This window comes from Dermacentor andersoni, chromosome 1, assembly GCF_023375885.2.
Source record: "Dermacentor andersoni chromosome 1, qqDerAnde1_hic_scaffold, whole genome shotgun sequence".
Classification (NCBI taxonomy): Eukaryota; Metazoa; Arthropoda; class Arachnida; order Ixodida; family Ixodidae; genus Dermacentor; species Dermacentor andersoni.
The window spans coordinates 335603552-335618124 of NC_092814.1; the positions used below are offsets into that span (position 1 = coordinate 335603552).

The following is a 14573-nucleotide window of genomic DNA, read 5'->3' on the forward strand; positions in this document are numbered from 1 at the left end:
ATTTTCGAACGATTCCGTTTAGGGCTTCTCGATTGATTTGAAAGTGACTTACGTGTCTGCTTGCTCTGCTGAGCTGGAATATGCAACCCATAAAACCGACATCTTTCGATATGTCTCCTTTTATTGTTGATTTCTCGGAAAACTACAAGGTGAAAACGTGTTATTATTGCAGGGAAAATGTTAGCTGTTCCTCCCAACGGTCCACGATGTAGTTCAGTAAATTCACCTGAATATATCAATGTGTGACTAAAAATTACTAGAAAATTATTCGTTTCACATGTCAAACATCTAGAATAGGTCATGTTTTTGCAGAAGGTTGGGTAAAAACACAGGAAGATATTGGCAAATAGCTAGAAAAAAGCTGTCACAACTATTCGACACAAGAAATTCACTGATAACAGAGTTCAGCGAGAAATACTTGCGCTTACTTAGGCAATCATTTGTGGATGAATAACAGGTCCCGAGTAGGAACTGATCCTGAGATACTAGCTTCACAATCCTCAATATGGAGGGGATTGCGTATTCGCCTGCAAACAAATACACACGCGGTTGATGGTCGTTCTCCGTCGTGCGTGCCCCATGAGGCGTGGTACAGTGAATTGTGCCATTTGGGCATAGTATTTGAGCCTGCCTGCTCGTAGTTCTCATCAGAGAAAGCTAATTTTAAACGTAGGCGAAAATTGGCCAAGTAGCCAGCCAGACGATTTTCCCGCCAGGAGCCTTCAAAGGCTGCCTATTTGTTGCAAAGAAGCCAAACCTGGCAACCCTCGCTTGCTTGCTTTTTCTGCCCGGCACCGAAAACTAGGAGGCGTATGCTCGGTGGCGCCGACACGTAGGCGCTGGCTGCACAGCACAAGAAAATCTAAAACGATACTGCAGCATTGTGCACCAGCGTTAATACATACACAATCAAGCAAGGTAATAACTCTTGAAAACGCTGCCATTGTTGTCCATCCCCTCAGCTCTTGTGCAAGTTTGGACTTCGAGAAATAAAATGTCAATTCTCTTCGGCACCACGGTACATATGTGCACGAAGAGACGAGGAAGGGTGCCTGAAGGCAGTTTCGAGAGGCCGATGTAGCGGGATCTCTACGAAGCAGAGCGTCACGAAGACTGTCATCGCCCAGTCGAAGCGCGTGATTCGCAGCAAAATCTGATTATTGCCGCATATGACTCTTAACGATGTACCCGATGTAGATACATCTAAACGGCTGTACGCTTTATTATAGAGGTGTCCTGGCGATTCCTCAAAGTTTACAAGGCTTTAGTCGTTGTTTAAGCATTACAATAGACGATTCTTCCAATTCAGAGTGCGTTTACTGCCACCGCTATGTTACCGTTAAAGGAAGCCCTTATCCTCCAACTGTACCCTCTAACTCTCTGGCGTGAGGGTGAGAGAATGTGCTGCGGTTCAACAAGACAAAAAAACGCGATGTCGCATGACCTATTTTTCGCGCCAAAATCACCGCATCGTTGGACGCTCAGACCGGCGGAACCATTGAGCACAACGGAGACCTGCCTTTCTTTTTCTTATACGAAGCTTTCTTTGCGAACTTCGGGTGCTTTGAGTGTACTTATCTAGCCTTCTACACTCCGGCGCTGGTGGTGTCTACCAACTTTAGCCGCGGGGTAAATGCTCATGCTTGCGTTGCCGGCGTGCTCGTGACATCTTGTTCATTAGAACTCCGTCATCCGACTCTCGCCTATGATTCTCGCGCACCACCTGCGCCGAGCCAGACGGCATGCGTAAGATCCGGGCATGTCGGCTGCGGAACACCGGGTGATGGTTGCTTCCGTACGAACAGCGATTCGAAAGCGTTTCCCACAACGGACACGCCACCTGGCTCCTTACACCTGGCTCCCTACGATCACAAGGAAGCTCTTGGAAGGCCGCAGTTTCGACGAGAAGTACGCCAACTCTGACATTGCGTTCCTCAGGGTCTTACTTCCACAGCACGGGGATGGCCTAACACTGAGGTACCACTTAGCGCCGAGCAAGGGGAACGCGTTCGCAATGATCGAGCAACTAGGCAACCCCGCGTTCTTTCTGCTCTCAGCATGTCATGGCTCCACAATGAGCGCCTGATCAAATTCATCGAGCGAGTCAAAAAGCCAGTTAAAGCGCACCGCCGCAGGGTCGATGCCATAGCGAGCTACTGCAAAATGCTTCGCATAACTTCGATTCCCGCAGTACGTTTGATCTGTATATATATATATATATACATATATATATATTCTTTTCGCCGTATACATGCCCCTCTGTAAAAATTCACGCTCTTCCTCGGGAGTCCTAACTATGCACTGCCTACCCAAAGCGTTGCTGCAACGCTGATGGATTCAGTTACTAGGCTGGTTGTTTTACATATGAAAGGCCAGTGACGCCACTTCCCATTTGGCAGCTGCCGTCACCGCGACAGTGCACGCCCGGAAACCTACGCTGGAGCGCTACGTGCTTTACATTGTTAGCAGGAGTACCCTATCATGAATTATGCGCTTTGGATGCTTGTTTTGTGCATGTTCTTTACTGAAACGAATGCTGCGCTGTATGTTGTATGCGTGATGCCAAAGAATGTATGCAATTTTTGCTTCAATCGCTGAAGGTTCTTTTTTTCCGTGAAGACGACGTCGCGAGAAATCCCGACCATCTAGACGCTAACAACTTTGCTGTAAATGTTTCCTTCCGAGTGAACAAAAAGAATTGTGGGCGCCGCTGCTATATCAAAGAAGAGACAGCTCGAAATGTTAAAAAATTCACCACTCTTAATACTGAAAAACATAAGCAACAAAAATGTTGCTGCGCATGTGTATAAACATCTGTGCAATATTTACCCTTGCCAAAAGTCACTTGATGAAAACGAAAATGGTTATGTCGTCCACATCCTTCCACTGCCCTTAGCGTATTTTGTAGACATATTTCTCACGGACTGCTCGTTCATTTCTAGAGAGAGAGAGATAAAAGGAATGCAAGGATGTTAACCAGTCAAGATTCTCGTTAGCTACTCTACGCTGGGGGAAGGTGAAGGATAATAAAAGAGAGAGAGAGAGAGAGAAAGACGTGCACGGACAGCACTACAGAGTCAAAGGCGCTCACACAAGCCAGACATTCTCATAAACCACAACGTGTCTTCACTGCTTGGTGAGCCGATGATCGATGAGGACGGTGTTCTAGTGTTGTCGGTTCACTCAGAATATGATCATCTAGTTTCCTGACTACGCTGGACATACATTGTCTTAGTGCTGCAAACTGAGGACGGTGGCAGAATAGGTGGCCAATGTTATCCTCGCGGTGACAGACATCATATGCAGCTGTTCCATCCATTCCAATTACGGCTGAATAATCTTTCATGAAGCCAACTCCCAACCACAATCGGCACAGAAGAGAGCGAAGGGTTTAGTCTGAGCAGTCTTGTGTACTTTGTATGTGCGTTATTCCACTGAGCTAACGAGAGTGTGTGTGCTAGAATGCGAAGCTGTCTCGCACCGTCTGTCCTTGAAAGATCGCACGTGCTGATTTTCGTGGTCAGGCGGCACTGGATTGTGGACATGCGTAAGATCACGTCGTATGAAAACGATGACCTTGCTGCATTCTCCGTGTGTGGCGGGCATGACGCACTCATAACTGGGCAGTCTGGTGTGAGCTGATAAGGGTTCGGAGAAGACGATAATGGGGAACTGATTCATGAACATAACTTGTCGAAAGTCCGACATTCGTGACTTGAGCCCTTTGGCGTTCCACTGTAATATCGATGCGTTCCGGACCTGGAGAACCATGATTTCAAATAATTGCTGCAGACTCTGGCCTCAAAATGTCCAGCACTTGTAGCGCGCTTTGCGCAGACGAAGGTTTCATGTTGCTCAATATAATGCAAATGACATTCATGAGAGACAGCAAAACATTGCTGACCTGGAGATCATCAGCCAACATCGCTTCAACACTTGCCGCAGCCGTCGAGGTCGGTGCATTTTGAGGTAACTATGCAGCACGTTGTGCCCTCAGTAGCTCACGCCATTCTTCAGGGCGGACGAGTCTTTCCACTTTGCTTGTTTTCCTTGTATCCGTCTTGATGGTGCTGTGATTTGATGCAGCAACCCCTTTGAAGGAAGATGGCGTGTCACTGTCTGCATCTGTGGCTTTTGGGGAACGTCTTCGGTGTCAATGCCGACGTCGCCGACAAGTGGCAGCAGCCTCTCGATGCGTTGAATTGTCCCGCATCATTCTTATGAGGATCGCAAATTCCTTCTGCACCCGTGGGCAATCTTTTGATGATGCCTTGTGATCACCTCTGCAGTTAGGGCAGTTTATAACATCTGTGTGGCAGGCATTTTCTTAATGGAACTCAGAGCAACGCTGGCGCACGACGTTGTTCACACAGACACCCTTTAGGTGGCCAATCTTGCAACAATTGAAGCACTTGAGGTGCTTCGGTACGAATGGTCGTACTGGATGGCGGATATGTCCTATGTTGTCGTGGGAAGGAGGGCTGTCCCCTTCAAACAAAACCTTCACGCATTGTGTGAACTCTGTAAATCTTCATAATGACAGTGCCTTCTGTCTTTGGTTTGGTTAGCATGGGCAAGTCGTCATTCGGCATGTCAACGTCGACGTCATAAATGACGCCCGCACTACCATCACCGCCTGTAGGGAGCATTGATCACGTCAGTTATATTACTTAGGCCTGGTAGGGCGCTACGGTGTAACACGTGAACTGGTATAGGACATTTTTCCGCGAGTTTATTCTCACGCCTTTAATCTCATTTGGTGATATTATCTTGATGAACGAAGAGATGACCTGTCTGCTTAGGAGCCGCAAATTTTTCATCCAGTCCATGGGCGTGAAGATCACAATGAGGCATGGTTAGTTAAGATAGAGTTAATTAAGACATTCGAACCAGCGACCTTTGTTGTGAGAAAACAAGGAATAGGAAGTAATAGCGCATTCGAATGAGAATGTCAAGTAATTTAATGAATGACTCGTGAGCGCGCAGGCTTTCGCCTTCATCCTCTTTAGCGCATGCTAAAGTGGCAATGAACTTTTTGCGTCGTTGCGCTACATTCCTGCTCATTTCAGCGTTCAAACAATCTTTGTCTATAATAAAAACTCTCGTGGTCCTTTTTCCAAGAACTCCCGTCCACGAAACACCTCGGCCCGTGCTCACAAAAAGGTCTTATGCTATAATTTCCGCCTCCTAAGAGACGATTCCAGCCAACCCTGACGCTTGACATAGGAGTGAAGGCGAGGCGCCAGTTGCAATGAGCGCTTACGAAAGAAGCGCTTAGTGAATCCGGCCCCTGATTCATTCACCAGTCCCTCTTGTTTATACAGCGGTGATTTCAAAGAATGTGCACAAACAGCATCTATGTTCCGAATAGAGGAAATAAACGCCGCCTGAAGTTCAATTTTGGTCAGGTCAATATCATTCAAGCATTCGATAATATACGTCTGCACCCGGCACGTAATTTGTATAGTACAATGCGGTGACTGGGCTTATGTCAGTGATGTGGCCCTAATTTATTTTTTTTTTTTTTTTTTTTTTTTAAGGCGGAACCCTTAAGTGTCTCACGGGTCGAAAAATCTGTTGTCCGACGTTACCCAAAAGTTTGGCAGCACGTTACACTCCTGTAACACATGAAGGCGAAAGCCTGCTGCACAACTGGTAATGCATTAAGTTATACAATCTGAGGGGTCAGACTTCTTGCAAGACATAACGAGCCGCCGTGTGAAGTACACGTGTGGCAAGCCGTTGGCGTCTCGCATCGTCGCGTTGCTGCTTTCGCAGTTCGGATTCTTCGGCTCGTTTTCGACGCTTAGCTGCGGCTTCGCGCGCTCATATAGCGGGGTCACACTCGCGCCGACGACGTTTCTCTTTGACTTTAGGCTGCATCTTCTCAGCAGGGGAAAGCACATTTCGCGGTCGAACGCCTTGCTGCCGCCGCTTTGCACGCCGCACCTCGTTTCTCGCTTGGCCGAGCATCCTCGGCCGTATATAGCCTACTTCCGAGGGGCGTATGCAGTGCTTTATTGATGGTTCGTTTGCTTGTTTTGAGCTTGTTCTTTATTGAAACATTTACTGTTCTGTCTGCTGTATGGGTGATTTCAATGAATGTATGCACTGTTCGCTGCACTTTACCGAGCGCTTGTAGCCCCTCCCTTAAGGGGGTATGAGCCATCGCTTACGGAGGATGAGCCTCTGCTGTTGATAATTTTTGTAGCACTCGGCTAGAATTCATTATGCAAAAAAGAGGTGAGGCGTGCAGACAGGACACAAGAGTAGAGAAGTGGACAACACGAATGCCGTCCACTTCTCTACTCTTGTCTCCTGTCTGCACGCCTCACCTCTTTTTTGCATAATGAATCCTTACCAACTAGCTCAGCTTTCTGTCGTTGTAAACACTCGACTAGGCGCCGCATTTTTTCCAAGGCCATAGCAGAGCGAGCCACTTAAGCCTTGAAAATTGACAACCGGCGTTACGCCACCAAAATTCAATGGCACCAAAATTGATGGTGCCACCGACGACCTTTGGTGCGACTCGACCCCACGGCTTTTGATGTTAAGGCAATCTCGGTAAATTAAGGCAAAGTTAATTACGCACTCGAACCCTCGACTTTTGGTGGGACCAACATTCAATGGCACAAAAAATGATGGTGCCGCGATTGATGGTCGAACCCACGACAATTGGTGGGAGTCGGACTCACGACATTTGGTGTTAATTAAAGCGAAGTTAATTAAAACACACTTTATTAGAATAGAGCAAATTAAGGCACTCGAACCCATGACATTTGGTGGGAGAAAACAAGTACTAATAGGAAGTAACAACGCATTCGAATGAGATCTACAATGTCAAGGGATTTAGTGAATGCCTTGTGAGCGCGCAGGCTTTCGCCTTCATCCTCTAACGGATATGCTAAAGTGACTTTCAACTTTTTATCTTTGCTTTATAATTTTTTAAAGTTTTTTGGCAATGTTTACATTCTTCCCCTCTTGTCAATTCAAACACCGCATCTGAGGTAGGAAGCCCTGCATAGTATAACACGGCTAACATACTCAGCTTGCAATAAACTCTTTCTCTCTTTCTTGTAGAAACACACTTTTAGACAGACCCCTCTTCATTATTCTCAGAGAGGAAGGGAAAATGAAAAAGTACACAATTTGTCTCATGCAGTGTTCCAAGCTGTGTCTGTAACTGCTATCAAATTATGACGTGTAACATTTGCGTACTTTCGCTCAAATGTAAGTGCTGCTGTTGTTGTTTGTGGAATGCATGTTTGCACACTCGGATTGTATGATTACCACGAAAGGAAAGAGAGGATACCCAGGAAACATTCGCAGCGGTGCTCGGTCTTACCAGAGTATTTTACTTACGCATTTTTTCTGTGTCATCTATGCAGTTCTCGTCGTCAGCTTTGCTTATCCTGTCGGCTAAGATACGCGGATAGAAGGGGACGGCTCTAATTCGGTTACCATGGGAGGCCTTCATCCGCACCGAACGTCGTCGTTGCTGTTGAACCTTTCAAAGTTGGTACGATCACTTTAGTAAAATCCCCAGGGAACGACAGAGAGTGCGTTGTGGTCTTCAGCTGGCTTGGGCCAATGCCGTGGTCTCTTGCAATTCGCGTTTATTGTGACAAAAATCATAAAAAGAATCGAGACGCGGTCCCGCCGTCGCGATGCCGCTGCGGCTACCGTATGTCCCGGCATCAACGGTGCATGCTGGGTCCAAGCGTCGAGGGTCATGTGATCTGCTGCGTGCTCGACCCTATAGAAGCATAGCGAAACGTTGTGAAGGTTGGTGCCTTGTGTGATAAGCACGTTAGAAGGACTCCGGGTAGCGTGTTCAAGAAAAGCTACTGTTGAAGCTCCTCTTGATGACACCAAAGGAGGCCGCTATTTGGTGCATGGCCCAGACGGTGGGCGAGGCATGCCTTCGATTATCTGCGTGGCCTAAACGCTAAACCAAATTGTTTTGTGTAATAGTTTTCTACGCGTAGGAGAAGGACAATGGCTGTAAATTCCGCGCTTCTAACGGTTCCTCAAATATGCAGGAAAGAATATGCTTAGACACATAAAAGAAGGCACACACACGCACAAGGACACCCGATTACCACACGGATTATCACAACCCATTACGTTCTCAAATTATGGACGTCGACTTACTGCTGTCATTGCACACAGGCTTGCATCGCAAACACGCCCCACACCACGGAGGAATAAAAGAAACATAAGAGCCAGCGTAACGCGACAAAATTGAAGCCGTAAAGTGCAGTCCCAACGCGTGCTCATGCTATGGTAAGTTGTCTACCACCGCCACGCCCAGCGCACGCTCTTCCTAAAAGAAAAACGGGCGTGGCAATAACGTAAGTATGACTTGCGGCTGCTACACTCGCATGTCGCAACGAAGATGATAATTGTGCACGTTGAAATCAGCGGCCGTAGTTGCACAAGCATATGGGATAAAATGTGCACACATTGGGTTGGCAAGACACTAGAAGTAGTGCGCATAAAATAAAAAATACCGCGAACCAAGCATATTATGCTGAGTCCGCCGTACGCATCGGTCAAGTGTTAGGCCGATGTTTTTAGGGGGACAGTTCGAAGTGGATAGCTTTATAGAGAACTGGTTTACGAAGGCTGACTGCGTTGCGAAATGCCTCATCCTAGTTTATGTCCTTCCTCCATGCTACACACAAACGTATTGGTCTATCCAGCAGCGACTTGCAGAACAACCGGGTGGATGACATGTCGCTTTCATGAAACTTCCTATCCGCCGTTGTAGCTTAGTGGCTATGGCGTTTTGCTACTGAGATCGAGGTAGCAGGTTCGATCCTGGCCGCCGCAGCCGCATTGCCTGGAAAAGCAACAGCACTTCACCTTTGCTTGATTTCTGTCACGTTCGATATGATGTGACAGTCCGATGTGCCTATCGCGGACAGTTGCTAGATTATGTCCTGCTTATTATTTTCACTTGCGCTCGCCGCTCGCTTGTCAACATCACGGATTGGGATGGGTCAGGACACTAGGAATATTGAAGCTGGGAACCTAAAAGCGTTTTCAAGACGTCAAGAAACCTAAGACGGGGGCTGCAGAAAACGTCGTATTATGAGACGGAAAGATGGTCAGCTGGGGACATCGCATTTTCACTGCGGTTAACAACAGCGCTGAGTAGCTCCGCCAGGTTCCCCTCTTTCCGGAAGGAAGACATGGTGTTTGCGATTCTTGCTTCCCCATATTATTGTTTTGTGTTCGAGAAATGGTGTTAATTAGCCGAGAGTTTTTCGGTAAACACGTGAGGGACCTGTTAGTACAGCTGCGCTAAATGAACGACACACGAAATTCCGTAAGCGCGCTTTTCCGCACAGCTTGCTTGCTCTAAACAAGATGACGGGGTTCCGCTATTAGCACTGATAAAGCTGAGACCCTTGCATTGATAGCGTATCATGCTGCGGGCAGCATACTGCGGCAGGAATTATGTCACCAGTCCACATGTTGACACCTTAAGTATGATTCAAGCCTTATAGGCCTGCCATCTTGATTGGCTCAAACGAGGTGTGTGGAGAAGCAAACTCTGACGTTTCTTTCCGGCGCTTGAGACACACATAAGATACTGCTTATGTGCTTGCGTTCGTGTTATTTGGGCTAAACTCAGGACTGAAAATGTTCTTATGCCTACTGCTGTTCGCGCTAACAAAAGAAAAAAAATATCCCGAGTGGTTTTGATTTGTCGAATGGTTCATTCAAGAGTTCGTGCACCTGAAAACTTGAATTCCACATTGAGATGTAGTTACAAAGGAACTGTATTAGCATGAGGAGGATAGTGGTTTGTAAAATTTCAATTTGACATAGTGTGACTTGAAGACATAGATCACTGTTTTGTAGCAGGAGAATCCGTGGCACTGTTGGGAAAGTTCGTTTCTCCGTTAAGCGAAGGCATTAACTGGGTGTCACTGTTTAAATTAGAAAGAAAAATTTACATCCTGAAGAGTAAATAAAATACGGGTGTTAGACAGTACAGCATGCACTTTATTTCATCTCGCGCCCCAGTTTCCAGGATTGCCAGGATATGTCAGGATTTCAGTGCATTTGAATAGCCTGCGGTGTAGAGGCAACCGAATGTCGTTGGCTTCCACGGCTGGCATGTAGGGTAGGGCGCAGCTCTGCGGCGATCACTTTCCCAGCATTCTGACGTGGCTGCGAATGGAGCGAAGCATAGCCAGGGCCAAAACGGCTTCTCCGGGCATGTCCTTTCCTACGCATAACTATAGGTAGCGAGTGGAATATACCAACTGTTAGTGGCGGTATACACCTATAATGGCAGAGCTGTGTTGTTATCGAAAAACACACAAACAGTAAACTTATCCTTGGCTTGTAGCGCGAAGTGAACACGGACACAGAAAGGAGCAGACAGGACGAGCGCTCGTCCTGTCTGCTCCTTTCTGTGTCCGTGTTCACTTCGCGGTACAAGCCAAGACCATGTTACCGTACCAACTCGCCCAACTGTCTATCCTTTTGCATTACATTTCTTGTACACAGGGCTCTTTTCAATGTGACAAAATAGCGTTAGTCCTGTCTGCTCCTTTCTGCGTCCGTGTTCACTTCGCGCTACAAGCCAAGACCATGTCACCGTACCAACTCGCCCAACTGTCTATCCTTTTGCAGTAAACTTATACCGAAGTTATCTGAACACCAATTACGCTGCGTGACCTATTTCTACAAATATTCGTCATCCTGCCGTCGTCGCTGAGTACAGCGTTGGAAGTTCGCAGAGGATTAAACAAGTCTTATACAAAGCTAGGAGCATTAGCTGTAGTCCGGGGCATGACTATTGTTGCAGGAATTGAGCCGAGAGGCGGAGGAACAGCTTAAGTACGATAAAGAAACCACAAGCAACAGTGAGAACGCGATCAGCGTCGTCGAGTGGTAAAGAGAAATTTACACCTTGTCAACCGGCTTGCTTTCGGTGGAGCGTCGAGCGTGGACCATCAGTTTTTATAATTCAAATAGTACTGTACAAAAGGCGCATTTACTGCGTACCACAATAACTTCAAATAGGAACAACAGGAAAAAGAACATCACTTCGTAATATCGCGGGCGTACACTGTGATGGTGAACATTTCGTGAAGTACTCCAAAAGCTTCCCACCCGACACGTTTCTCTTTAAACGAACTTTGTCAAACTCGATGATATGCAAAATCTCTTCGTCAAAGAACATGGTACCCTAGCTCTGAAAAAAAAGTTGATTTCGCAGCTGCGAATGTGCACTGTGCGCGCTTTTGGTGAACCAACTTGGTTCACTAAATTACAGTGCTTTGCGGAATTTAGTCAAATAAATAATTGACACTCGTTACTTCATTGCACACAGAGATGCCACAGAGATTCCATATACACCACGCCTCGACTACAGTACAGCAAGTAAAATACATTGAAAGCGTTTTAAGCAGATGAAACCGCCTATACACTGTTAGTAGCTACACAAAAAGCCTAAAATAGCTGTTGAGCCGTATTTGTTTTTTATTAGTACTCAACTTCAAAGCATTAACTGCTTGGCAATACCATGTGAAGGCAAGTTTTCTAGAGAACATTTAAAAGCGTGACATTTAGTGCTTTTCGACGCGTCACTCTTGCACGGGTCTCTGAAACGAAGCTTTCCTTGCAAACGTTCTTGTGCGTGTCTGTCCGCGGTTGCTTCTGCTGCACCCTTGCCAAATAGCTAACACGCAGCTCGGTTTGTCGCTGAGTGAAATGAGCCGCCAACCCGGAAGATAGGGAAAAAGTAAATTAGGCTGATCCCAGAGAGGGCAGTGGTGGGAAGTGGGACGATCCCGATGATGCATGCATCGGGGGATGTAATCGCTTCGCTACAGAGCAGGTTGCAGAAGATGCGCAATTTATATATATATATATATATATATATATATATATATATATATATATATATATATATATATATATATATATAAGGAACAGCGGCAATTATCTGCACCTCGTAATTGAAGTAAAGAAAGAATAAAAGGTTGACAGGCGCATTAGTACATATACGAAAGAGGATGAAGGCGAAAGCCTGCGCGCTCACGAGACGTTCATTTAATTATTGAATTACCTTGGCACTCTCATTCGAATGCGTTGTAAATCCTATTACTTGCTTTTCTTTTTACTAGTTTTTCTCTTGTTCTCTTTTTCGGTCGTATAGAAAGTGCCACTTGTTCTGCCTGATTTGTGGGACGTTAGAACGAAGGTGGCAAGTTTATGAAGGCCATCAAGACAGATACGCAAGTTCACTGAATGAATTTGTTTTATTTTAACATAGTGCATGTCGCGTAGACACTGTCGCGTAGACAGTTTCATCGTCAGATGGACACAAATCTTTTGACCACACTCCGTTACTTGTTCGCCGTGGCGGTAGCTCTGGATCCACGGACATTACAATGGCCTTGTCATCAATGAAGTAGCATCCGACATACCCTATATCTTTCATGGAATTTGCATTGTGGAATGTAAAGCCGATGGACGTTCCTCGAATAGTTGACGCGACTTGTTTTCGCGTTGCAAGGTCCCGACTTAGAACGGTTTCCATGCGCTTGAGAAATGATGCATTTGTCTGAGCGTTTTGTTTGAAATCGCCGACCATAATCATTGGGTGGTGGCGCACGACGGTTGGCAGGTTTCGGATGATGACGTTGCCTGCAACTTTTTTCTCACAAATTTGGTGCCAAGTAAGCGCAGACGACAATGAAACCCGCCGACAATCGTACTGCACAGATTTTGCTGATGTCGAATTGACCGTTCAGATCCACGAGTGTTGCCTGTACTGTGTCTTTAACGTAGATGACTATGCCTGCTGCAATGTTTTGACATTGTGCGCCACGCACGTCAGATCCCAGAGACAACTCTCTGGGATCTGCTGGTTCCATCCTGGTTTCTACCAAGCACACAATGTCTACTTCCATTAGGTTGATGTCATACGCAATGTCTTGCCGATGTTTTTTTTTTGGCAGAGATCGCAGGTTGACGCATGCCACTACCATGGGTGCTTGACTCGCCAGTTCGCTAGATGCCTTGGTAATGGTCTGTAAACGAAGCCAATGCTCTGCCGCGATTTTTCCTTGCCGTGGCAGAATTTGAAGTCTCCCACCAAAGGGTGTTGGTTCGAGCGCCCTAATTGACTCTATCTTAATTAACTGTGCCTTACTTAACTTCGCCTTAGTTAACTCCAAAGGTCGCGGGTACGACTCCCACAAATACTCGTGGTTTTGAATGGCCTAATTAATTATATCTTATTAACGGTTAATATTAATTAATTCGCCCTATTTAGCAACAAAGGTAGTGGGTTCGACTCTCGACCTTCACGATGTCGATTAGAATCCAGCTTGGAGATATGGCCCATTCGCCCTGTGAGATAAGATAGCTCGCCAGCTTAGGCAGCGTCAGCAGTTACAACGCCGCTGTGGCACTAGCAATGCTGTCTATAAGAGTCGCTGCTTTTTTGGTTGTTGCTTGTCGAAGCGGAAGGACGCACACTTCTTTCCGTCTCGTCGCGACGCAAACGTGGTGCCAGAAGTGGCGCCCGCCGATCTGAAGCACTACGGCTATCGGACATCAGACTAGCCCTGAAACAAGGACGCCGCGGGCCCACTAAACAGTGCCAGGCGTTGTACAAGCCACCAGGTACCTTACAAGGAAAGACCAAGTAAGATGGCTTTGTACCAAATTGCTCCAACCGAGCCCTTCAGCTTCGCAACAACCAACGACTGGCGACTCTAGAAACAGCGATTTCTTCGCTTCCGAACTGCGTCTCGACTAGACGGGAAGCCAGAAAAGAGTCAGTAGATGCATTGGTGCATCTAATGGGACCTCAGGCCGAGGAGGTCTTCAACATGTTCAAACTCGAACTTGGCGACCAGAAGAAGTTTGAGGTCGTACTGCAGGAGTACGAGGACTACTTCGTTCCTCGACGGAACATCATCTATGAAGAGGTCAAGTTTACCACCCGAACGCAACAAGATGGCGAATCCATCCAGTATTTCGTTACTGCACTGCAGGCGCTCGCTTCCTCGTGCGACTACGGGGAGCTGCAAGATTTAATTCAAGATCGTCTCCTCGTAGGTCTCCAAGACCGTAAGATCTCGAGAGCTCTGCAACTCTATCCGGACCTAAAACTACAGAAAGCATTGTTGGTGGCATGACAGCATGAGACCATCAACCAACAGTAGGCAGAGCTTCACCGCGTTCGAGAACAGAAAGTCCACCAAGAGGAGTACGCGACAAGCGGGGAAGAACGTGCCTTCGCTTGAAAGTGGAAGCAACCTTCCGAAACCATGTGGCTGGTGCGGAAGAAACAGGCACAGTCGAGCGTCCTGTCTAGCGAAAGATGTAGTCTACAGAAAGTGTGACAAAACAGGACACTTCGAGGCGGTTTGCCGATCAACCAGATCTATCAGGAACGTCAAAAGCCGGACCGAAGAACCAGGCTTCATTCGCATCCCATTCATCCGCTTACATGTGGGAGGTTCCAGTTCTTGTTGAATCCTCGAACGGGGTGTTTAAAATAGATACTGGGTGCGGACAAAATGGTCATTCCG

The 14573-nt window shown here is 46.8% G+C and overlaps 1 protein-coding gene across 1 annotated transcript in view; it reads right to left on the reverse strand.

Moving 5' to 3' along the window:
- Positions 1 to 10021: 10021 nt before the first annotated feature.
- LOC140219364 (uncharacterized) overlaps positions 10022 to 14573 on the reverse strand; it is a 28207-nt gene continuing 23655 nt past the window's right edge. The window contains exon 5 of the mRNA XM_072289136.1: positions 10022 to 10253. Within this exon, the coding sequence (XP_072145237.1) occupies positions 10161 to 10253 (93 nt within the window). The 3' untranslated portion in view covers positions 10022 to 10160. The remainder of the gene's footprint in view (positions 10254 to 14573) is intronic.